This window comes from Myotis nattereri (assembly GCF_964212035.1).
Source record: "Myotis nattereri genome assembly, chromosome: 17".
In the NCBI taxonomy this organism is placed as follows: Eukaryota; Metazoa; Chordata; class Mammalia; order Chiroptera; family Vespertilionidae; genus Myotis; species Myotis nattereri.
The window spans coordinates 39974580-40001757 of record NC_138092.1 but is presented as its reverse complement, the minus strand read 5'-3'; the positions used below and the strand labels follow the sequence as shown (position 1 = coordinate 40001757).

Below are 27178 nucleotides of genomic sequence, written 5' to 3'. Positions count from 1 at the left end.
TCATTGATGTTTCTATCTCTCCCTCTCTGGAAATCAATAAAAATATATTAAGAAAGATACCAACAGTTCTGGAAGTACACCAAACTAAATTCACAAGCACACTCATTGATTACAATTATAAAATGACTGAATGAAACAACAACAACAAAAACAAAGTGACTTTAAAAAAAATCAGGTGCCTACACTTGTACATAAGGATTTCTGGTACCAAAAATTAACCAATCAGATGCAGTCTTATGCAACGTGACCAATAAGATGCAAGTCTATTATCTGACCTATATATTTATGGTTTAAGACAGGGAGTTCACATCAGACGGCTATTGTTGTGTTGGCTGTTGGCATTTTTTTATTTGTTAATCTAAGGGAAAAGAGGTCAGTGCCCCTGACTAAGTAGTCACGTATTGCATGTTTTACAAATTCTTGTGGCGCACCAGTGAGCCGTGGCACATGGGTTGAAAATTGCTGACATAAAAGAAGAAGAAAGCTCTAAAACATATAACCTAACTTTTCACCTTAAGGAAACTAGAAAAGAGGAGCATATTAGATCTAACACTAATAAAGAAAGGAAATAATAAAGATTAAGTGGAGATAAACAAAATACAGAATAGGAAACAATATGGAGAATCAGCAAAACCACAAGTTTCTTTGAAAAGATCAACAAAATTAACAAAGTTTTAGCTAGACTGGCAAAGGAAAAAAACAACAAAATGCATATAACTAAAATCAGAAATGAAAGTGAAGATATTACTATTGACCTTAAAGAAATAAAATGATTCTAAGAGACTAGTATGAATAAATATAGGAAAAAAATTGTATAACCTACATGAAATGGGATAATTCCTAGAAATACTGATTATTGAAACTGACTCAAGAAAAAAAATAGAAAATATGAACAGATTGAATCAATAATAGAAAAAAAATCTCTCCTAAACCAAAAAAAAAAAAAAAAAAAAAAAAAAAAGTCCAGGACCAGATGGCTTCACTGGTGAATTCTACCAAACATTTAAAGAAGAATTAACACCAATCCTTCTCAAACTCTTCAGAAAAATAGGAGAGGAGAGAATACTAACTTATTCTGAGACCAGCATTTCTCTGATACCAAAGCCAAACAAAGACACTATGAGAAAAAATATTTTTTTTCTAAGTGGAATCATACAGTATTTGTGCTTTTGAGACTGGCTTATTTTACTTTGTGTAATGTCCTCAAGGTTCATCCATGGTGTAGCTTGTGTTAGAATTTATTTTTTAATGCTGAATAATGTTCTGTTTTATGTACATACCCATTTTATGTAGCCATTCATCCATGGGAGGACACTTGGGTGGCTTCCACCTTTTGGCTGTTGTGAACATGGGGTGCAAATATCTATTCAAGTTTCTGCTCTTAGTTATTCCGGGTATATACCCAGAAGTTAAATTGCTGAATCTTACGGCAATTCTATGGTTAATTACTGCTTTTCATAATGACTGCACTATTTCACATTCCCACTAATAATGAACCAGGGCTTCAACTTCCCACACCCTCACCAATACTTACTTTCTGTTTTTTTGCTAATGGTCATTTTAATGGATGCGAAGTGGCATCTCATTGTAATTTTGATTTGCATTTCTCTGGTGATTAGTGATGGTGAGTATATTTTCATATGTTGGTCACTTGTATGCCATCTTTGAAGAATTGTCTATTCAAGTTCATGACACATTTTTGATTGGTATATTTTTCTTTTTTTAAAATATCTTTTTATTGCTTTCAGAGAGGAAGGAAGAGGGAGAGAGAGATAGAAATGTCAATGATGAGCCCTGACGGGTTTTGCTCAGTGGATAGAGCGTTGGCCTGCGGACTGAAGGGTCCCAGGTTAGATTCCAGTCAAGGGCATGTGCCTTGGTTGTGGGCACATCCCCAGTGGGGGGTGTGCAGGAGGTGGCTGATTGATGTCTCTCTCTCATCGATGTTTCTAACTCTCTATCCCTCTCCCTTCCTCTCTGTAAAAAAATCAGTAAAATATATTTAAAAAAAAAACAAAAAAAAGAAACATCAATGATGAGAGAGAATCATTGATCGGCTGCCTCCTGCACGTTCCCTATTGGGGATCGAGCCCGCAACCCAGGCAGGCATGTGCCCTGACTGTGATTTAAACCGTGACCTCCTGGTTCATAGGTTGATGCTCAACCATTGAGCAACATCAGCCGGGCTGATTGGTATATTTTTGTTGTTGAGACATAAATGTTCTTTATATATTCTGTGTATTAATCCCTTATCAGATATATGATAGGCAAAGGCAGTGACTTTTGAGAGAAGCAGAATCTGAGGGAAGTCACTTTCGTCAGACTTGCACTGCACAAGGTCTTAAAGAAGTTCTTTAGGCAAAGAAAAATAATAACAGATGGAAATTTGGATCTTTGAAAAGCAATGAAGAGTGCAGGAAATTATATAATATGTGGTAAATATAAAAGACATTTTCTTAGTTTTTAGCCTTTCAAAAGATAATTGATGTTTCAAAATAAAGATAACAGTTAATTGGAGGCGTATAACATACATAAATAGACTGATGTCAGTAGCATGAAGAATGGGGCATGGAGAAAGGGACGTATAGCATTGTTAGGGCTTACGCCATATATTCAGTGGTATAATATTTATTTGAAGGTAGGCTGTGTATATTTTAGAGCCATTGCTCTAAAACAAAATAAAGAAAAATAAATTATAAGCCCATAAGGGACATAAAATTTAATACTAAAAAAAATAGTTCAAAAAGAGGTAGGTAAAGATGAAAAAGGAAAAAAAACAGTTGGGACAAAAATATCAAAATAAGGTACATTTTTTTCTAGTTTACAGGTAGTACATAGCTTAGGGTCATCTCTGAGGGCCATAAAGGCTTGGATATATGGAACCTCCATCTATTTCCTTGGGACTTGCAAAATAGGTCTAGTTGTAAGATGGTATTAAAATTAATGGTGCCATTAACTGTCCAAACATCTTCATTGCCCAATTTATACTGGGGCCAGGCCACGTTGCAAAAGATTAGCCTCTTTTTTGAGGGACTTGGTCAAATTTCTCCCAGTTGGTGAGCATGTACCCCAAAAGGGGCCTTTCGAGGCCTTGTGGACTGATATGTAATAAGCCAAGAGTTAGAGGCATCCCTGCAAGTCTCTAGGCTGTGTTGTGCTGTCCTGTGGTAGAGGAGGGAGGGTACCCTGTCACCCTAAAACTACCCAGGGTGTGGAGTGATACCCTGGGCCCGGAGGGTATACTTACCAATGGTCACAGTGGTGGCCAGGCATGGTGACGGTGGACTTGCTCCGCTCAGTGTCTGGCTTGCTACTGGGTCCTGGTAGAGACTGAACACCTGACCAGGGAGACACCAAGTGAAGGCAACCTGAGCTGCCCATCATGAGCGAGGTGTCACCTGATCCATCCAGCCATAAAGCTAGGTATGCACTGTACCATCTGTCATCAGGTGAGAGTGAACCCGCTCAGACTGTCACCTCTTCCTGCCACATTGCCACCTCTTCCTCTGTCAGTACCTAAGGCCTCATGGCAAATGCCCTATGACAGTGATGGCGAACCTATGACACGCGTGTCAGAGGTGACACATGAACTCATTTTTTTGGTTGATTTTTCTTTGTTAAATGGCATTTAAATATATAAAATAAATATCAAAAATATGTCTTTGTTTTACTATGGTTGCAAATATCAAAAAATTTCTATATGTGACACGGCACCAGAGTTAAGTTAGGGTTTTTCAAAATGCTGACACGCCGAGCTCAAAAGGTTTGCCATCACTGCCTTATGATCAGTTGGTGGAGGAAGGAAAAAACTCAGGCTTGCTACCAACGGGAAGTGGATGAGCACTATAGGGAGGCCCCAAAAGACATTGGAGAAGGCAGAACCTTTCACTGAACAGTACAGTCGGCCCTCCATATCTGCAGGTTTCACACCTACGGATTCAACCAACTGGGCTCCAAAATATTTTGGGGAAAAATAGTTACATTGTTATTGACGTGCACTGTGTAATTGGGCCTATGATAGTTGCATCTATGCTGAACAGGTAAACTTTTTTCTTGCCATTATTTCCTAAACAATACAGTACAACAACTATTTACATAGCATTTACCTTGCATTAGGTGTTACAAGTATCTAGAAATGATTTAAAGCAAACAAGAGAATGTGTGTAGATTATATGCAAATACTGTGCCATTTCATATAAGGACTTGCGCATCCATGGATTTTGGTATTTGAGGTGCATCCTGGAACCAATCCCCCACGAATAATGAGGCACAACTGTACATATGGTTGTCTATCTAGATGGAGATAGAAGTTGACAAATATGGATCTACACATATTCGTAGGATGGATGGTTTGGCTATGTGATCAGGACTGGAGGATTGGTAAAAAGGAGGTCTGGGGGAGAAGGTACATGGATGGGCCTTTAACAGTGTGTACAGAAGAGAATATTTGTATTCTATTCAAGTATTTCCCCTAAAGATACCTACTTCAATAGAGACTCTCAGTAAATAGATGGACCAGATGACTTGCTTTATAGATGTCAGTCATTTCCTTTCTCCAGCAATCCTATCCTTTCTTGCTCAACAGGCTCACATACAAAATGGCTTGGTAATCAAGTTAGAGGTTATAAGTGGACTCAGCAACATAGACTTCCTCTCATCAAGACCCATTTAGCTTAGTGGTTGAGGGCCCAGCTTGCAGAGAATTCCTGATGTGACACCATTCCCTTGGGAACTAGCCACCTAGTGACAGGTTGATTGCATGAACCTCTCCCATCATGAGGGAGCAGCAATCTGTGTACCCTGTACATGGATTTGCCTTCTTTGACCACCACATCCACGGACACGTTAGTTGTAGTCTTGGTATTCCATACAACACTGCTTCTGACCAAAGAGCTGACACATGCAGAGCGGTGAAAAATTTGAGTCACCTGAAGTGTTCAGTGTGAACTGAAGTTGAACATGGTGAACTCTGCTCTCTCGTTTCAGCTCTCATCTGTACATGTGTCCTTTTCTTGGTCTACTTAGTGCCACATTTTTCGCATTTCCTAAGCATAAGAACGTCGAGATGTGCCTTCTCCGTACATGTATTTAGATTAGCTCCTTTCAGTTAAGAGTTACAGTGCTGGTTGGCTGTGAGTTCAGTGTTAATAAACCAACAACATATATTAAGTAATGTGTCCTTAACTAGAAACACCCATAAAACAAGGTTATGTGTTGATTAATTGTCAAAAATGTTATGATCAGAGGTTTGTAGGAACCTGACCCTGTATTCCCTCTGGAAGCAATAGTTCAGGATTTACCAGTTCACTGTGGTGATGATAGAACACAACTATGATTGACATATCATTATTTCAGTAATGGAATTGACTCTGTATTCTGTACATGGGTTGGAAGACTCAACTTTGTTAAAATGTTTTTACCAAATTAATGTACAGATTAAAGAAAATTTTACTCTAATCCTTGCAGGCATTTTTTTTTTTTTAAATAGTTCATAGACTTTTAGAGATGGAGGGAGAAGAGAGAAAAATCAATGTGAGAACACATTGATCGGCTGCCTCCTGCACACACCCTACCAGGGACCAAGCCCACAACCCAGGCATGTGCCTGACTGGGAATTGAATCAGCCCCTGGGTGCCCGGGACAGTGCCCAGCCAACTTAGTCACAACAGCCAGAGCCTTGCAGGCATTTTTGACTAAAATAAAATTCTTGTTGCCCTAGCCAGTTTGGCTCAGTGGATAGAGCATTGGCCTGCGGACTGAAGGGTCCTGGGTTTGATTCTGGTCAAGGTCACATGTCTGGGTTGCAGGCTCTATCCTCAGTAGGAGGTGTGCAGGAAGCAGCCGATCGATGATTCTCTCTCATCATTGATGTTTCTGACTCTCTCCCTCTCCCTTCCTCTGAAATCAATAAAAATATATTTACAAAAAAAAGTTCCATCTTTAAAAAAAAAAAATTCATGGTGAAATGCAAGAACTTAGAATAGCCACAACATCTAAGAACAGTGTTGGGTCGGGGGCAACACTACTTAATTTCAATAATTATTATAAAATTGCAGTAAAAGTAGCATTGGCATAAAAATGACAACTAGGCTAATGAAACAGGAGGTAGGTAGTCCAGAAATAAACCCACTTATATATAGGTAATTGATTTTGACCAGCCATTAAACAATATAATGAAAAAAAATATATAGCCTTTTTCACAAATAGTACTCAAACTTGCGTATCGATATGCAAAAAAAAAAAATTGAATACATACCTTGCACTGAATATAAAAATTAATTTAAAATGGTTCAGAGACCTAAATATGCACCTCAAATTGTAAAGCTGCTAGAAGAAAACAGGAGAAAATCTTTGCGATCTTAACTAGGCAATTATTTCCTAGTTACAACACCTAAAGCACAATCTGTAAATGAACAAATTGAGTAATTAGACATTATTAAAGTCTGTTTTTCAAAAGACACTGCTAAGAGAATAAAAGGAGATGCCACATACTGAGAAAAACTCTTTGCCAAACGTATACCTGATTAATACTAGTACTACTTGTATTTAGAATATATAAAGAACTTCAAATAAAACAATAAGGAAAAGAAATTACCCAATTAAAATGGGTAAAATATTCAGATAGACACTTCACTACAGGATATATATAGATAGCATATAAAAATGAAAATATGTTCAACCTCATTAGTCATTAGGGAAATACCAATTAAAACCGCGATGGGAATGCACCTGTCCGAATGGCTAAAGTGAAGAAGACTTTACTAAAGTCCAAATGACCATACCAAATGCTGGCAAGGCCACACTCTTCTAGCAGTATTGAAATCCCACTGTAGCTTCATTTGAAAACTCAAAGATTGTAGGCATTACACTTAGGGCCCCCACCCATTACAGTTGACATACAATATTATATTAGTTTCAAGTGTATAACATAGTGATTAGACAGTGACATAGTTTACGAAGTGATCCTTCCATAACTGTAGTGCCCATCTGACACCATACAGAGTTGTTACAATATGACTGACGATAGTCCCTCGGCTGTACTTTACATCCGGTGACTGTTTTATAACTGATTTAGGAACAGCTTTGAAACAGGTCCTGCAGCATCTTTGTGTTTTCAAGAAATTTGATGGCACTGGTAAGAGCTTTGTCAAGTAGTTAAGACTAATGAGATTTCTGATTAAATAGAGGAACAGCTATTTACAGTTTTAATCATTTTGTAAAACAAACAATTTCAACCAGGATTAATTATTTTCAAATTTGCCAACTTGAAACAGTTGCAGTTTAGCTATAAAGTTTTATCAAAGTGAGGTCTTGCAGGTGCTTTGCATACCCTTCATGCCAAAACTTCATTCACACATTGAAATGTTTTATTGGGTGCATGTTATTTTTATGAAGCAGAAAGTCAAAATTAGTGGAATGTAAGTTTAATACCATGTTATTAGTTAGCACTTTCCTTTAATAGACTTCAAGCCTGTGCTGTTAAAACTTTTCTTACTGGCCCGGGTGGCATGGTTCAGTGGTTGAGCTTTGATCTCTGAACCTGGAGGTCACAGTTCGATTCCTGGTCAGGGCATATGCCCGGGGTGCAGGCTCAATCCCCAGTAGGGGGCGTACAGGAGGCAGCCAATCAGTGATGATCTCATCATTGATGTTTCTATTTCTCTCCCTCTCTGAAATCAATGAAAATATATTTGGAAAAAACCACCCTTTTCGTACTGTGAAGCTGTCACGTTGTGCTTGCCATGTTCCTAGAAGCTTTGCCATTGTAACAGATGAATGTGCAGCATTGCTGAGTTATCAACATTGTACACTAACAGCACAGATGCTAGGTCAGTGTTATGCAAAATTGCCTGATTCTTACCAGACTTTAATATTTTCTCATTTTTAATAAATTAGTCATTTTTCGTTTGGCTTTTTTTGATGTTCAGGTAGCTGTGTTATCTGTTGTACTTGAGTATTTAATATCATAGTATGCTCGGACCAAAACTGATTATAGCCCCAGGTCACCTTGTGTTTGATACAATGACTGGCTCCGGAACCATTATGACAGGTTTATCTGAATGCTACCCAATGGGCTAAGTAAAATGCAGGTTTCCTCAAAACCCCATTGACTTACTCTTGTCTTTTTTGTGTTGTTCCAAACAATAATGATTACTAGGTTGTTGTTTTGTTTTGTTTTTTGGCTTCCAAGCCACTTAGAATGGTTTAATTATAGAATCAGTTGTCATCTGTATTGGCCCTATAGTTGATTTCTTAGATTCTCTTTCCTTTTACTTCTACTCTTTTAGGTATTTATGTAGTTTTCCTGTAAATCATTTCTTAATCATAATGATTGTGATAGAGTTATTATATGAATTTATTGGTCCTGTAAAGAGCATTAAAAAGTTAAAAGAATACAATTTTCTACATTAAGTCTTGCCATATAATATTTGAACATGAAGTTCCTAAAACCAGTTGTTTCCATTCATTTAATGTGTTCTCAGTACATTGTGACTCCAGTTTGAGCAGGAAGCAATCCACGTGCATGGTGTAACACTGATTCATGGGAGATGAAAGAAAAACTAAAATGCAGCTAATGTGTCTGTAAGTGAGAAGAAGGAAAAACATAGGGTAAAATAACTTAATATGGTATTAGGAAAATTTCTGAAGCTGTAATATAATTTAGGATACCATACATTTAAAAATCTTAACCTCATAACAGCCTGTGAGTTAAGTAGGATAGATTTATTGCCTTTACTTTGCAGATAAAGAAGAGAAGGCTTAGGAAATTTAAGTGAAAATCATTAAGACCTTGCAGGTTAGGAAAGGATTTCCTAAGGCCTGAAAAGCACAGTCCATAAAGATTGATTAGTAGTTTTTTAAAAAAATATTAAATATACAAAATGATCAATAGAAAGGACAGAAGCAATTCCCAGAAGAGGAAACCCAAATGATCAATAACATGAGAGGATGAGTAGCCTCACTTGCAATGTGTGGATGCAAATTAAAAGAGGGGTGGGTAGGGGGACAATAATGGGATACTACTTGTCAGATATTAGATTATCAAAATTAAAATACCCGACCATACTGTGTGTTTTCAGGATTGAGAGAGACGGTAATTATCATGTTGTCGGGGAAGGTAATTGGCTACAGTCATTCTCAATGCCACTTGGTAGCGCATATTTACCTGTGCGAGTGAAGAATTTGAAGCAATCTAAATCTCTGTCGATAGGGGAGTGGGTTAAGAAATGGATATGATCTTGTGATGGAAATTATACAGCAGTTAAAAGTGATGTACTGAATCTATGTAAGTTACAATCGCAAAAACATAATGAAGAGTGAAGAAAGTTATGGAAAAGATATATTATTACTATTTATGTGGCTATAAAGCCATATATATCAAGACTGTATTTCTTCCTGGATATGCATGCATTTAAATATATTTAAAATATCCTAGAGGGATATATTCTGAATTCATATAATTTTGGTTTCTAGATAAAAGGAACTTAACTGTAAGTTAATGCTGTTGCTGTTGTTTTTTTTATAAGACTTAAAGGAAACATGGAAAATGTTAATTTCAGTTCTGGATGCTAAGGACGTAGGCATTTGTTAGATTATTCTTTCTACTTATACTTTCAAAATTTTGTTTAAATAAATAAAAAGAAGTTATTATGAAATAGTAGTTGAAAAAACTAGTACTTAAATTTAGGATTTGATTCCCAAGTCTAGAGCTTTTCAATTAATATGCTGCCTCAAGATGAGAAGATACGGAGTTTTATAGTAATAAGAATCAGGAGGATTATATGTTCATGCTGAAATTTTTTAAAAGGAAAGAAAAGTTACAAGATAAGTTAGAAATTGTTATTATCCTATATTATTTAAAAATCTTTAAGCATGCTGTTAACATATATGTATAGAGAGAGCAACCTCAGTACTTAGGAAAAAGTTACCTTAATGTAGTGTTTAAAATGTGATTCATATTTCTGTTGCATGTAATGGAAGACATTAGATGATTTGAAATTTTAATATAAAATTCATGAAAATAACTTAATTCAAATATAAAATCTGACTTCAAGCTAAAAGAGTCAAAATGAGCTTTTCTTCCATTGTGTTAAGTCAAGAGTGACAAAAACTTCACAGCCTTTTTATTTACAGCTTCTCTCCAAGATAAAATGGCAAAACCCAAAGAGAAAACTCCAATGTGTCTGGTAAATGAGTTAGCCCGTTTCAATAGAGTCCAACCCCAGTATAAACTTCTGAGAGAAAGAGGGCCCGCTCACGCGAAGGTAAGGTTACGAAGCCAGGTGGTGAGACACGCTTCTCAAAGTCTATCAGATTTATCATCTCAGGTTTTCATTGTGCTTCATTTTTGGGGGTGGGGGCGGCAGATGTCCTGAAGGCTCTTAGTTCCATATTAAAAATATTTTGAAGTCTGTAACTGGACAGCTTTGTAGCTTTTTATGGTTTACAAAATGTAGATACAGTACTTCCCCAAATCACATGAGATATGGCTTTTTGATTTTCTTTTTATAAACTAAGAAACTCGGCACAGAAAAGTTAAATGACTTGCGTAATAGTTCATAAATGCCCGTGTCAACATTGACTGTGTGTTCTTTGGCTCCCAGGTGTAGTGCTCTTTCCGTTAAATCACAGCTGCTGCATAACACTGCGAGGACAGCGATGGTTACCTAGCAGTGAGGCATCTTTTCCGTTGTTCAATTCCGAGACTCACCATTTATAGAAGTTGTATAACCAGTATTGTTATTATCTGTGCATTCACTTGTAATATTGTTCTTTTAAATGGAAAACAACTTATATTTCCATATATAGCCTTATACATGTATGCTTACATATATACCTGTTACAAAGAAATCTGTAGCTAGTGCATATGGGTTTGAATTCTATTCATCTATTCAAAAAAGTCTCAGTAGTGCATAAATTTCCTTGGTACATTTTAAATCTTTGATATTGGAGATTATGATAATGATCATCAATTTTTGTATAGAATGTGGAGGCAATTTATTCTGTAAAAGCTGGTTTATTTTTGTAAAGCAGCTAGCTCTTGGGTTATTAAATTGTTTTCTAGCATCTCTTTTAAAGAAGGAAAATAAGATGAAATTAAAATCCATCAACTTTGTTTTCTATTAGATGCTTTTATGAAGGATTCTGGGCAACGATTTACATAATATCTTTTGTTTAGAGAAGAAGGTTATGGCCTTGATCTACCTCCCTAATCATATCTCCTCTTTCATACCCGTTAATTCATACCCCTTTCTTTTTTTAAAAAATATTTTTATTGGTTTCAGAGAGGAAGGGAGAGCAAGAGAGAGAAACATCAAGGATGAGAGAGAATCATTGATTGGCTGCTTCCTGCACGCCCCACACTGGGGATCAAGCATGCAATCTGGGCATGTGCCCTGACCGGGAATTGAACCGTGACCTCCTGGCTCATCGATCAGTGCTCAACCATTGAGCTATGCTGGTGGGCATGCATAGGATTTTTTGTTGTTGTCAATCCTTACTTGAGGATATTTTTTCCATTGATTTTTTTTTTTTGAGAGTGGAAGGGAGAGAGGGAGGGAGGGGGAAAGGAGAAAGAAAGAGGGAAATACTGACTTGAGAGAGACAAATTGATTGGTTGCCTCCACATGCCCTGACCAGGGATTGAACTTAAATTTTAACATAAAATTCATGAAAATAACTTAATCCAAATTTACAACCTGACTTCAAGCTAAAAGAGTCAAAATGAGCTTTCCTTCCATTGTGTAAAGTCAAGAGTGACACAAACCTGCAACCCAGGTATGTGCCCTTGACCGGGAATCAAACCTGTGACCCTTTGGTGCATGGGCCGATGCTCTAACCATTGAGCAAGCCGTCCAGGGCAGTTATGTATAGGATTTTTAAAAAATCCTTGGTAAAATAATTATTGAGTATTTGCTACATGATACTCACTGTTCCTGCACTGCAGCTTTCTCCTCTGCCATATGCTGTGATACCACTTTTTACATATTCTGAATACAAGTCCTTCATTAATGTGCTTGGCGAATATTCCCTTCTAGTCTGTGTCTTATCTTTTCTTTTTTTAACAGTGCCTTTCAAAGAGCAGTTGCTAATTTTGATTAATTCCCCGACATCCATTTGTTCTCAGATAGATTGTGCTTTTGGTACCATATCTAAGAAATCTTTGCCTCATCAGAGATCAGAAGATTTTCTTCTATCTTAGCTTCTAGATGTTTTATAGTTTTAGGTTTGACATTAACTCTTAACATTTAGGTCTAACTGCCATTCTGACTTAATTTTTTTTGTGTGATGTGAGATATGGAACAACGTCCAGATTCTATAAAACCAACAGCTTTTGATTTTATTGTTGTTGAAGAGTTGATTCTTTCTCCACTGCGTTGCCTGTGCCCCTTTGTCACAAATCAGCTTTCCGTATATGTGTTTCTTTAATTCTGGACTCTGTTCTGTTGATCTGTTTTTTCTATCTTTATGCTGGGCTGTTTTGATTACTGTACCTTTGTAAGTCTTGAAATCGCATAGTATTAGCCCTCTAATTTGGTCCCTTTTCAGGATTGTTTTGGCTATTTTACAGCCTTTGCATTTTCATATGAATTTTAAAGTCAGCTTTCCATTCTGTAAAACAGATGTTATTTTGAATAGAATTGCTATAAATCTATAGCTCAATTTGGCAAAAATGAAGATATTGGAAACATTGAATCTCCCAATCCATCCACAAAATGTATCTCTCATTTATTTACTCTTTAATTTCTTTCAGAAATGCTCTGTAGTTTTCATTGAGCAGGTATTTCACTTCTTTAGGTTTATCCTAAGTATTTCATATTTTTGATGCTATTGTAAGTGGTATTGTTTTTTATATTTTAGTTTCTATTTGTTTTTATTTATCATTGCTGTCCTATAAAAATACACTGGTTTTTATATACGGATCTAATAGCCTGCAAGTCTTGTTAAACTCACATATCAATTTTAGTAGCTTTTTTTTTCTTATGCTGTTGGATGTTCCACATGCTATTTGTGAATAAAGACAATTTTAAATCTTACTTTCCAATCTGAATGTTCTTATTTATTCTTCCCTAATTGCATTGGCTAGAACTTACAGTACAATGTTGAATAGAAGTTACAGAAGCCAATATCTCTAACTTGTTCCTGATCTTATGGGCGGCCATTTAAAATCCCCCCCCCCCCCCTTTAATTGTGCTGTTATATATAGCTTTTTTTTGGTAGCTGCCTTTAAACAGATTGAGGAAATTCTTTTATAATTATCATTTCCTGAGAGTTTTTAACCTGAATAGATGTTGATTTTTGTCATATGGTTCTACATTGATTGAGATGGTCGTATGGTTTTTGTTTTTCATCTTTTGACATTGTGAATTACATTGATTCTCAAGTGTAGAAACCACCCTTGCATTCCTAGAATAAAACACTTGGTTAAAATGTATTATCTCAGTTCTCTATTGATGGATTCCATTTGGTAATATTTTGTTAAGGAATTTTTACGTTTAGTTGTGTGAGAGAGATAGGTCTGTAGTTTTGTTTTCTTCAGTTGTATCATACTCTGGGTTTTGGTATCAAGGTAATGTTGGCTTCATAGAATAAGTTGGGGAGTGTTCCTTCAATTTTTGGAAGAGTTTGTATAAATTGGTATTATTTCTTCCTTAAACATTTGGTGGAATTTGTTATTGAAACCATCCGGGTCTGGAGTTTTCTTTGTGGAAAGAGTTTTAAATACATATTTACTTTCTTTAACATATATAGGGGCTTTTGGGGTTACCTATTTCCTCTTGAATGAGCTTTAGTAATTGTGTCTTTCAAGGAATTTAGGTTGTTGAGCTTATTGGCATAAAATTAGAAAGTGTTCACTTGTTATCTTTTAATACTTTAAAGACTCTGTAGTGATGTTACCTCTCTTATTCCTGATATTGGTAATTTGTGTCTTCTCTTTTTTTCATGATTCGTCTGGCTATAGGTTTACCAGTTTCATTGATCTTTGCAAAAAAATAGCTTTTAGTTTTATTGAGTTTTTTTCTGTATTGTTTTACTGTTTTGTTAATTTTTGCTTTTATCTTTATTAATTCTTTTCTGTTTACTTTAGATTTAATTCGCTCTGCTTTCTCCAATTCCTTAAGATGGAAGGTGAAATTAACTTATTTGATCTCTTGCTTCTTTTCTAGTATAGGCAGTTAGTGCTAGAAATCGGTAAATGTTTTATGAGAAATTGAAACTCATGTATATTCTGTTCTTTTTGGGTAGAGTGTTCTAAAAATATCATTCAGGTTATGTTCATTGAGTGTAGTTCAAGTCTAATAAATTCTCTGAGATTGTCTGCTTGATAATTGTTAGATCAGTTATTGAGAGAGAGGGCATTGAATCTCTGACTTTAATTGTCGGTTTTCTGTTCCTCTTCACAGTTCTATTAGTTTTTGTTTCATAGATTTTTTAAAATTTTACCAATTTTTTGTTTTAAATATCTTTTTATTGATTTTAGAGAGAAAGGAAGGGAGAGGGAGTAAGAAACATCGATATGAGAGTGAAACATTGATCAGCTGCCTCCTGCACACCCGCTACTGGGGATTGAGCCTGCAACACGGGCATATGCCCTGACCCTGAATCTAACTGGAGACCTTTGGGTCGATGCTCAACCAACTGGGCCACACTGGCCAGGGCTACTGTTATGTTCTTATTTATCTATCTTGTAAAAGATCAAAGACATTCTTCTACTAACCACAGTACTGTATCATCACTTAGGAAATTTGACTCTGACTGAACATATTATTTGGTACATGTAGAGTCCACAGTCAAATTTCCTGAGTTCTCTCAATGCCTTTTCTACTTTTTTGTCTTCCAACTACACATCCAGTCAAGGGTCATTTGTTGTACTTGATCATATGCATTCATGTTCCTTGAACATCCTTTAATCTATAATAGCTATTATTCTTTTGTTTTGTTTTTTTCCTTTCATGACATTGTTATTTTTGAAGAGTATGGTCCAGTTATTTTATAGCATATACCATCATCTGATTGTTTCCCTGTGGTTAGATTCAGGTGAAACATTTTTGGTCAAGGATATTCAATCTTCTCACTGGGTCCTATCAGGAGGTTCATGATGTCAGTTTGTGTGATTCTTGATGATTTAACTTAGTCACTTGGTTAAGGTATTTTCTGCCTGACCTCCTATCTGCGATTATTTCTTTTTAATTGAAAAGTATTTGGGGTTAATACTTTGTATTCCTAGAGAGTACTAAGCTATATGTGGACTAAAATAGTGGATTGTGTTCATATCCTGTAACTTGTTTCTAAATTCTCAAGGTGAGCAGTAGGTGTGGGGCTCATATGGAAATATGGTGTGAATGGAAGGTTAGGGTGTGAAGTGAAGACTGACAGGTGGGAGCAGCTGGGACGGGAACAGTCGAAGGGTTTTAACCTGCTGTTGGTTGGGGTGATGCAATTGGATTTGAGTTTTAGGAAGATAGTTTTAGCAGAAATCAGGTGGGAGATTATTATGTCTGAGCTAACGATGATGAAAGTCTGACTCCAACGCAGCCAGAGAGGTTTGAGAAATAATGGACAGATTTTGGTGACGGGTTAAATGTTGGTTGTGGAGGATTGAGAGTATCTTGGTGACATAACATTTGATAGGATTGCCTGACTTACTGACTCGATCATGCTAAGTGTGAGTTTAAAGAATTTAATTTTATAAAGTGTTACAGACACAGGGCCTTTTGGGTTCCCTTACAGTTTCGCTGAACTCTTTGTACTCACTCTACTTTTTTGAGGACTATTTAAATGGCATTAACAGCATGATCCTTTTTAGGGACATGATTTCTTTTGACTTTTCTACCCCAAATGTACATGGATGCCTTTCAGCCTTTGGATAGGACAGAACAGATTTGGCCCAAGCTCTTAAAATTCTTTCACAAGGTAGAATCATAACAATTTTGTTGCAAATGATCTGTAAGGGACCTCTAGCTCTAAAATGTTGATTCTGTGATGTATCTATTTTTCTCTCGGATAGCACATTTGATTTCCTGAAAACTTTTTTTTTAAATATTCTTTTTATTGCTTAAAATATTTCAACGAGTAGTACATTTGTCTCCTTTTTTTTTTTTTTTTTTTTAATTTCCTGAAAACCTTTAATGTTTCTCTTCCTCTCTGTGTTTTCCTAAGATGTTCTCAGTGCAGCTGAGCCTCGGGGAGCAGGCATGGGAGTCGGAAGGGAGCAGTATCAAGAAGGCCCAGCAGGCTGTTGCTAGTAAAGCTTTGACTGAATCGACGCTTCCCAAGCCAGTTCAGAAACCGCCCAAAAGTAATGTGAATAATAACCCAGGTATGAGCAGACCCATCTCCGCTGTCCTGCTGTGTGTTCTGTGTGTGCCGACTCTGTCCGTTACAGCAGGCCAGTTGTGTAGTCAGCAGGTGTGTTAATAGTACGTATGAGAAAGACGGGTGGATGAGAACTGCGCGTGAGAGAATGAAGAAGGTAATTGTAATTAATTAAAAATGTTGCCCTAGTGGGTACTATCATGGTGCATTACTGACTTTTTCTTTCTTTTTTTAAAAATATTTTTTATTATTGATTTTTTTTTGAGAGAGAGACAGAGGAAGGGAGAGGGAGAGGGAGAGAAACATCGATGTGAGCTATCGGTTGTCTCCTGCATGCCCCCACCGGGGATTGAGCCCACAACCTGGGCGTGTACCGTGACCAGGAATTTTCAGAATCAAACCAATAACCCTTCAGTTCATGGGACTGATGCCCGAAGGAGCCACACCAGCCAGGGCCATTACTTATTTTTTAATCTTGGGCGAAAAGAAATTTGGATACAAAGAACAGAAATAAGATTGAATTTTTTCCTAAAGTTAAGATAGACATGATCAATTTTTTCTTTTTAAATATATTATATAAAATTTAATAATTAAAATGGTTACTCTTTTTTTAGATTAATAAAAAATTATAAAATTAGCCTAAGCATCTTCTTATTCTGTTTGTTGGTGTTGAAATGATTGATATTCAGTTTAGGACATTTTTATGAAATTTAGTAAAAAACCCACAAATAAAAAAAAAAGCAACCCCACCTGTACTTAATACAATGAATGCTCTAATTTTAAGCTCCTACTAATAATTTTTTAAAATATACTTTTACTGATTTCAGAGAGGTAGGGAGAGGGAGAGAGAGAAATATCAATGATAAGGGAGAATCATTGATCAGCTACCTCCTGCATGCCCCCCACTGGGGATCGAGCTCTCAACCCGGGCATGTGCCCTTGACCGGAATCGAACCTGGGACCCTCAGTCCACAGGCTGACGCTCTGTCCACTGAGCCAAACCAGCCAGGGCTCCTACTAATAATTTTAAAAAGTTGTTCTGCATATATGCCAACAACATTATATGTCCAGTAATCTATTGGGAAGAGGCAAACCTGTATTGGACATAGTGTAGTTCACAACATCAAATTAATAAAGTTTCAGAAATTCAGTACCAGCCCTACATCCCTTTCCTTATTCGTTAACTTATTAATTCAAGCGGTTACCTCTGACCCGTATTGCGTTAGGTGTTTTTGTGGTGGAGTACGAAAAGACATTTTGCCTGCCAACAGTGACCCTATAATCTGTTTAATTATAGTTTACACACTTATGTTTGTAATCAAGTCAGATACTTTTTGTGCTCATGTGGCACCTGTTAATAAGACAATCTCCTTTTGCAAGGACTATTCTTTCCAGAACTCGGTGACTTTCCTATTGCTAGGCCTTTGGCTTCTGTCCAGCTGAGTCTAGTATTTCTGAAGTAAGTTTAAAGAAGCCAAACTATTATTATAATAAAGAAAAAAAAAACCTGTTCAGTTTGAAGTTGATAAGAGGCTACCTACTTATTCAATTTTTAAAATCTCTTTAGATTACTGGTTTATCATTAGGATGCCACCACTACTTCTGTTTGTTAAGAACTTACTTGTATACGTAGATCTAGGAAGTATATAAAATGTAAGATTTTATGGTCATTTACCTAAGTCACATAACTCAGCGGTAAAGTGAATAATAACAGCCATTGGTGCTGTAAGTCATGGTAACATGACTGGAGGTAGTTGAGGTGAGATGTGGGCCTTGACTGGAGTGTGGGCAGGCATGGAGGAGAGGAAGGAAGACTCTACTCTGAGGAAAGGCATTGGAATTGGAATCTGGACAATTGGTTTGTTTTTTAAAAAGTTGTAGATGGTTTTTAGTTAGAACAGGTAAGTGACCGTTACGAGATAGGACTGAAGATGTAGCCCGGCTGGTGTGGCTCAGTAGGTTGGTGTGGTCCCATGTACCAGAAGGTCCCAGTTCGATTCCTGGTCAGGGCACATGCCCAGATTGCAGGCTCAATTCCCGGGAGGGGGCATGAGGGAGGCAGCTGATTGATGTTTCTCTCTCTTTGATGTTTCTCTCTCTCCCTCTCCCTTCTTCTCTCTGAAATCAATTAAAAAAATATATCCTATATAATAAAAGGCTAATATGCAAATTGACCGAATGGTGGAATGACTGGTTGCTATGATGTGCACTGACCACCAGGGGGCAGATACTCAACGCAGGAGCTGCCTCCTGGTGATCAGTGTGCTCCCACAGGGGGAGTGCTGCTCAGCCAGAAGCTGGGCTCACAGCTGGCAAGACAGTGGTGGTGGTGGGAGCCTCTCCCACATCCGCGGCAGTGCTAAGGATGTCCGACTACTGGCTTAGGCCCGCTCTCCGAGGGCTCCCGGACTGCGAGAGGGCGCAGGCCAGGCTGAGGGCCCCCCCCCCCCCACCCCAAGTGCATGAATTTTCTGCATTGGACGGCAAACCTATGACACATGTGTCAGAGGTGACACGTGAACTCATTTTTTTGGTTGATTTTTCTTTGTTAAATGGCATTTAAATATATAAAATAAATATCAAAAATATAAGTCTTTGCTTTACTATGGTTGCAAATATCAAACAATTTCTATATGTGACACGGCACCAGAGTTAAGTTAGGGTTTTTCAAAATGCTGACACGCTGAGCTCAAAAGGTTCGCCATCACTGCTCTAGTATGTATATAAAAGACTGAAGATGTATTTAGGGGGGTGGATTGTGATGGACTTGAGTGCCAGCTTTAGGAGATTGTTTTATCCACACAGCAGGTCCTCAATTACCTCGTTTCATTAGGGGCTGCAGGACGTTCGCTCTCGTGCATATCACTTAGCCTCTGGGGAATTGGCTTCCTCATACAGGTTCCCACGTAGCTTAAAGTCGAAGACCCTATGGACGATGTTAAAGGAGGACTTAGGTAGTTTGGTGGATTAATGTTTACGAGCTGGTGGATGATATGTTTAAAAAAGCACTTTAGAAAGTTCAATTTGACATGTAAATGGAAGGCAGAAAATACTAAAACACGATCAGTTAGGAAACCCCAGCCATAGTTTATGGGTGAAGAAAGAAGAAAATAAACTCATGTGCATTGAGTTCTGTCTGCCCCTGACTGTGTTGGGAGTGGCGGCCGGAATGGAGCAGGACAGGAGTTCCTGACTTCGTGGCTGCTGCCGGCCCCGTGGCTGCTGCCGGCCCCGTGGCTGCTGCCGGCCCCGTGGCTGCTGCCGAGCGAGTGCGGTGCTCTCCAGGGTGGGTGGTGTGAATGGAGCGAGAGTGTGTGCGCCGAGCTCTGGGTCAGACCCACCTCGAGGGTTATTGCAGGAGGCACAGCAGCCAGGGAGCCAGAGGGAGGAAGCAGGACCGAGCCTGAGGGCCGGTGGAGATGCATTTCCACTGTTGGAAGTGGCGGTGAGCTGAGAGAATGAGTAGATTTGGGGGTAAGCTTTTAAAATGGAGTATAATCGATGCACCGGCAAGTTTATGCATCGATGTGTGGAGAGCCCTGATGGGTCTTGGCTCCTTGATCGCCCTTCCAGTTCCACAGGCCCTACCAGAGCCCCAGCCCCTCCCAGTGGTTACGCCACGCCACGGGGAGCACTGCTCTGCTTTCTGCCGCCTTACGCTCACCGTGCCTCCCCCTGCAGCCATCCGCCAGAGAGCTCGTTTTTCTCACCGTCATGCTTGTGAGAATGATCTGTGCTGTGCTTAACAGCCTGATATTCCATTGCTCTGAGCTCGGCGTGCCAGCATTTTGAAAAACCCTAACTTAACTCTGGTGCCGTGTCACATAGAGAAATTTTTTGATGTTTGCAACCAGAGTAAAACAAAGATGTATATTTTTGATATTTATTTGATATATTTAAATGCCATTTAACAAAGAAAAATCAACCAAAAAAATGAGTTCACGTGTCACCTCTGACACGCGTGTCGTAGGTTCGCCATCACTGCTCTATAGTGTCCCGTTGCATGAATATCCCACAGTTTACTTAGTCATTGTACGATTGATGGGCAGTTAGATTGTTTCCAGTTGGGGCTGTTATTTAGAACTAATACTGTGGTGATCGTTCTTGTACACATACATCTCTGTTGGGGATGTACCTAGGATTGCAGTGGCTGAGTCATGGTTAGGCACGTGCTCATGCTTAAATCACATCAGAAGATGAATTAAGGCCAGAAGTCGATGAATGCCACAAAAAAAGGTAGGTGTTCTTGCATCACAAGCTTCCGTTTCTAGATCTGTTGGAAAAAATGAGAAAGCTATTTAGGCATCAATTAGACACACTAAAGAAACCAACAGAGTTTTGGCCAAATTGAATAGTGAATAGCAGCAACAACGAAAGGATGTTCTTTTTTAAAAATATGTTTTTATTGATTTCAGAGAGGAAGGGAGAGAGTCAGAAACATCAACGATGAGAGAGAACCACCGATGGCAGCCTCCTACATGCCCCTGCTGGGGATCCCGCCTGCAACGCGGGCATGTGCTCTGTCAGGGAACCAAGTCAGTGACCTCTTGTTGCATGGGTTCGAAACACTCAACCACTGAGCCACACTGGCCAGGCACCACAGTGATTTTTTTCTTTTGTGATTTTTATTTATTTATTATTTTTTTAATGTATTTCTTTATTGATTTCAGAGAAGAAGGGAGGAGAGAGAGATAGAAACATCAATGATGAGAGTCATTGATTGGCTGTCTCCTGCACGCCCCCCACTGGGGATTGAGCCCGAAACCCAGGCATGTGCCCTTGGCTGGAATTGAACCCGGGACCCTTCAGTCCGCAGACTGATGCTCTATCCACTGAGCCAAGCCGGCCAGGGCTCTTTTGTGGTTTAAAACAAGAGAAATATTCTTTCCCAACGGGTGATTTTTAAATTACAATATTTTTTTTAGATTTAATAGTTGGCATTCTACCCAAGAGCTTTTCTTCCCCCCCCTTTTTTCATTTGTGTATTTATGTATGTCACCACAGATACCTGCATTCCTCTTTTACTTAGAGGCTTGCAATCTGTCATTATTTATTTTGATTCTCAACTTGTCCCAGATTTGGCCAGTGGTATGGCCCCTTTTCTGTGTCCTTCTGGTATTTCCCCCTCATTCTTTGATCATTTCTTACTTTCTGGTACAATAGCTGTTCTAGGCCGACCTGCATTTTCCTGGCCCTGGCCCTAACGCTGGTGCCAGCCAGTTCTCCAAGGAGCCCTGGAATCCATTAATTCTTTCAACAAATATTTATTGAGTAACTGCTATGTTCTAGGGATTGTTATAACTTCCTACAAAGCTGTGGCCTCAGGTGTCAGTAATATGTGGCAATTTTCTTCTACCTGTCACATATTAGAAATCAACGATTGTAGCTATAGACGTTTGTATATCTTATTACTTAGCCTTTTTATATTAATCACTGATAAATGTAGAAATTTCCTTTAAAGTGGCTAAAAACCACTGAAAAAGGATCCTGTGTTTATAGTGTTGTTTATAGCCGTATCATACATGAGGATTCCTGTGTAACGATTATCTTTATGTAGCCTGTGCCCAACTGGCGTATGCTGAAAGTAATGGTACTGAGCATTACCTGGAGGTGTCTCAGAGTTTGAAGTTACTCTTTGAGTGTTTTATGGGAAAACATCAGTGCCTTAGTCTAGTTCTTGGTGAAACAGTAGGAGCTACTTTCCTCTAGATGAGAGGAACCTTTTCAGCACGGTTTGTGCGTTTCTGCTCGCCTTCTCTCCTTCACCAAGACCCTCTGTGACCTTGAGGCTGTTGGTGTCTGTGCGATTATTGCAAAGGAGAACGTGAAATGACATAAATCTTACACCTGATTTACATGTTAATTATTAAACTGAAGTCTTCCTGAAGAACATGGTAGGCTTTTAAAGGCAGACTGCTCTTTGTTGTTGATAAAAATCTTTGGAAAACTGTTAGGCAGTCCGTAATAAAGTTAAATATAAACCTACTCTGTGACCCAGCAGGCCCACGGCTAGTATACACACCCAGGAGAAATGAGTGAACTCATTTTAAAAAGTTCAAGGTGGCTTTTCACTTTATAGCCCCAAACTGGAAACAATCCCAGATGTCCCATCGATAGATTAGATAAACTGGTGTATTCATTCATTGGAATATTCACTGATGGAATATAGTTTGAAATACTGATATATTCAACAAAAATCATTATGTCGAGTGAAAGAAGCAAGACAGAAGGATTCATATTCAGCTTCGAAGGACAAAACTGATCAATGATGACAGAGGTCAGAATGGGTAACTTGGGGAGGTAGGTCTTGACTGGAAAATGGCATGAGGAACTTTCCGGGTGATGGAAATGTTCGTATCTTGATCTGAGTGGCGATCACATGAGTGTTTACATGTGTAGTAATTCATGGAGCTGTATGCTTAAGGTTTGTAAAATGCTGAATGAATGAAAGACAAAAGGAAATTCCTTCATGCTTGACTGTCTCTTCCTCTGCCCCGTGCATATGGATTAAATTAGGGATTTGGACTAATTCAATCTATTAACTTTGCTTTTTTTGCTTATTCTTTCCCACCTCTTCCTTTGTCCTTCACCCCCTATATTTTCCCCTCTTCTTAACCTTGGTTTATTCTTGTTCCTTTAAACTCTTCCGTGGTTTCACACGAATTCTTTAGCGATGAGACCCAGTGAGCAGGTTCTTGAGTCTTGGTGGGTTGCTTGTGGCCTGGCTGCCAGGAGTGCATTTGGGTCAGCCCCACCCCTTTGCTGGTGCTCTGTGCCGGCCCCGGGTTCACCGTGGCAGGAGCTGGACTCAATTTTGTATGTGATGAATGGAGTCTTAAACGTACTGTGCACAGAATTTACATTGCAAATAAATTTTACTTTCTAGGAAAGCTTTAGATTTATTTTTGTGATTTGTTACATGGAACATATGTACATATATTTTATTAAATAACTTCTTTTGGTACTTAAAATAACGACATAATAATTTTACATTGTGTATTAGTCATTATGTAATTATTCGAACTTGTACTAGAATAGAGAGAAAAAGATAGTGAATATCTCTGTACCCATCCCCAGCTTGTTTCATATTTTAAATCCTCACCCAAGGATATTTTTTCAAATGCATTTTAGAGAGAGTGGAAGGGAGGGAAGGAGGAAGAGAGAGAGAGAGAGAGAGAAAGAGAGAGAGAGAGAGACATCAATGAGAGAGAGACACACACACATCAGTTGGTTGCCTCCTGCATATACCCTGACCAGAAGGGGCATCGGGGATTGAACCTGAAACCAAGGTATATGCCATTGACAGGAAATTGAACCGAAGACCCTTCAGTGCACAGGCCGACGCTCTAACCACTGAGACCACCAGCCAGGGCCAATTTTGTTTCTTATCTCTCTCCTCTGAGTTATTGTGAAACTAATCTCAGATATATCACTTCATCCATGCATGCTTCCGTGTGTATCTATGAAGATTATCTACAGAAAGCATTACGTACTTGTATTCCTTTGTCCTGTTGTTGGTTATAGAAAAAATTCAAAATTTATTTTCATTAGACAAATCCAAGAATTACTGATGACTGTGTTCCTTGCTAATTTTAGTTGCTTGATTGCCAAATATAAGTAAAAATATTCACAGATGATGGTGTTTAATGACTAGATAATTGTAAGTTTTCTGGGATAAGTAATGATGAAATTCGAAACTTTCTTAATATCTGAATTGAGCAATCTGTAAAACTTGTGTTTGCCTTGTTTTGAAATAGTATCACTATAAAGTTGAGTTTTAGGTCATTCATTACTGTACAGAAAAGGTTGCAAAACCCCAGATTCCAGATTTCCTTTGGAACGATTTTCCAGTTTATGTAGTCTGGTTATGCACTCCCTTAGAAAAGCAGGCCTACTTCAGGGTGTTTACGTGGAATATGGAGAGGGCTGGCACGATTCATTAGGGAGATATCTCACTCGTGTGCCTTTGACGTGTGTCTTCACAGGTAGTATCACTCCCACGGTGGAGCTGAACGGGCTTGCCATGAAGCGGGGAGAGCCTGCCATCTACAGGCCACTGGATCCAAAGCCCTTCCCAAATTACAGAGCTAATTACAACTTCCGGGGCATGTACAATCAGAGGTGTGTCTCTTTCTGGTTTTGTTCTTATTTATTAGTTTATGCATGTGGTAAATGTTTCTGAAGCTCAAGGAGTGTTTTCATTGTAAAGAGTATTGACGTCAGGCATATTTCATGGGACTTAGATAAATCAGACTCACAGGAATATTTCACTTAAAAAATAACTGGTTTTCAGGAACTGGTGTTTATTGAGTCACGAGACCCCTATGTTTGCTTTGGGCGGGACCGTGTTTTAAAGTCATTCCACAGTCTTGTGCTCACCGCCCAGTTCACTTGCTCATTTCCTCACCAAGCAGGTGGTTAGCTTAATTAGTGTTTTCCTTATTTTGTCCGAATATATTGCAAGCATGAGTGCTTCTGATTTTTTTAAAGACAGTTTTTCATGGTGGATAAAAGCTATGAAATTATAGGACACAGCAATGAAATTTAGTACTGTGAAAAGGAGTAAGAGCCTACTTAAATTCTCTCCTGAAAGAGTTTTAATAATTTATAAAACATTTGTTGGGAGGATTTACTAAGTCTTTCTGTACATTACATAATTTTGTGATAGTTATAAGTAACAATTTTATAAGCATGGCAGGATTTTTAAAATGTTTATAATTTTTTTTCTGATCATTTGTAAAAGTAATTTAACTCATTATAGAGGATGTGAAAAATGCAGAAAGTTAAAAAGAAATTATAAATAATTTGCAATCCCAGATTTAACCACCTTTAATATTTTGGTGTACTTTATACTTTACATATAAATATATTTAACCAAATTGGAGTTACCCATAATATACAATTTCTGTAGTACTTCATGGAGGTTTATGTGAATGATAAAATGTAAAAACCTAAATGTACATCTTGATGACTTTATTTGATTATTGTATTTATGTAATATGTAATTGTAGTTTATTTCATGACTTTTTACCTGGGTGAATCCTCATTTGTCACCATCCCCCCTGGAAGTTTCCTCCCTGAGGTAACCACGCTTCTGTCACCAGAGGCTGGTTTTGCCCATCACTGAACTTCATATAACTAGACTCATACGGTATTTACTCTTCTGTATCAGACTTTTTTCACTTTATGTGATGTTTTTCTTGGTTTCTTTGTTTACTTTTCTTTTTTACAGATTCATCCATGTTGGGTTTTGCTCTTTTTTTATTGATGAATAATGTTCCTTTTTATTGATGAATAATGTTCCTTTTTATTGATGAATAATGTTCCTTTTTATTGATGAATAATGTTTCTTTGTATGACTATATCATAATTTGTTCATCTCATATATGTAACATGGCCTTCTTTTCACTTAATATAGTGATCATTTTTCATATCTTTAATCTTCAAAAAATCTTTTTCATGGGCATTAATGCTTTATATGGCCAAGGTATACTTTATAAGTATATACATAGGTATAAACAATGAATATTTTATAAGTATACAAACAAAACATACCTCTTTTGATCATTTAGGTTTCCCTTTTTATGGTAGTTATAAATAATGCAGTAAACTGTCTTTATATACAGATTTTTGTTTATATCACTGATTATTTCTTTAAGATACATTACTGCAAGGGGGTATTGGATTAAAAGAATATCGTTTTGCCCAATTACATTAAAGTTTTTACTAATTTCTTACAGTATATTCCATTGCATTCTGACAACACAAATTGGGTTTGAACGCATTGTCTTGTTTTGACAGTTAAAAAGTGGAATGTTTTTAGATTTTGGTTTTATTGATTACTTGTGAGACTGAACAGTTTTTCAAATATTTATTAGTTGCTTTTTTTTTTTTTTTGACTTGTCTTTTTGAGTTTGCTAACTTGTATTGCAGTGCTTGACCAATCTTCAAATGTTTACGTGTTGGGGGTATTACATTAATTCTTTGTTTAATTTTCCTGCTTAAAAAAATTGGCTAGTTTTGTGTTTGTTTTGTGTAATATACTACAGTTTTAAATGTTGCATGGTCTAATCTGTTAATTATTTTTTTTGTTATATCTTTCACTACTTTTATGTCTAAGGAATTCTCACATGTGATCAGATATTTGCTGATGCTCTGAAATTTTTTTATTGAGGTATAATTGTTGTGTAACATTGTGTAAGCTTAGGGTGTTGGACATTGATCTGACACATTTATATTGCGCTATAATTGCCATTGTAGTGTTAGCTAATATCTCTAGCATGTCACATAATTATCGTTGCATCTCTGGATGGGCTGCTGATGCTTTTCAAATCATTTTGTATATTTACTGATGTCACAGACTCAGATGTGAGGAGAAGATATTTGGTCTCTATGTAATCCGATATTTTTTGGTGTCTTGCTTGGTAATGGAAAAATTACTATTTAGTCCTACTTATATTGTAAGTAACTCATTTAACTATTGCTCAGGTTCTCTGAGAAAACCCTTTGAGACAATCTCATAGACTTCTGCCCCTCCCCCTTCCTCCAGGGGTGTTTGGGGAATTGACTGTCCTGTCCTGGCGGGAAGGGGGCCGTCGTGTCTGTCTGGCGGCCTGCATTGTGCTCTGGCTCCTCCGGTCTCTGTGGTGATGTTCCTTGTCCATGGGTAGCTGGCACCTATCTTGCCTGCCCTGCCGAAACCTGCACACGGTGATGGTGGGCCGTTGCCTCCTCCTAAGTACTCCTCCCGAGCATCTGCCTTCTTTCCCGGCCCCCGTGGCCCACACCTTGGCTCCCCGCGGCTCCCTGGGGTGCTGCTCCATCCCTCTGTGTCCTCTCCGACCGTGGAGCATCCTGTGGC

At 38.0% G+C, this 27178-nt stretch overlaps 1 protein-coding gene across 7 annotated transcripts in view; it reads left to right on the top strand.

Annotated features, from left to right (window-relative positions):
* STAU2 (staufen double-stranded RNA binding protein 2) overlaps positions 1-27178 on the top strand; it is a 226977-nt gene that overhangs the window by 14710 nt on the left and 185089 nt on the right. For 3 of the 7 annotated variants that reach the window (XM_081111010.1, XM_081111009.1, XM_081111013.1), the window contains 3 exons: positions 10135-10265; positions 16162-16321; positions 24303-24438. The exons of 2 other annotated variants lie outside the window; for them this stretch is intronic. In XM_081111010.1, the coding sequence (XP_080967136.1) occupies positions 10152-10265; positions 16162-16321; positions 24303-24438 (410 nt within the window). In that variant the 5' untranslated portion in view covers positions 10135-10151. The remainder of the gene's footprint in view (positions 1-10134; positions 10266-16161; positions 16322-24302; positions 24439-27178) is intronic. 2 more of the 7 variants (XM_081111012.1, XM_081111011.1) reach the window with 1 other exon arrangement.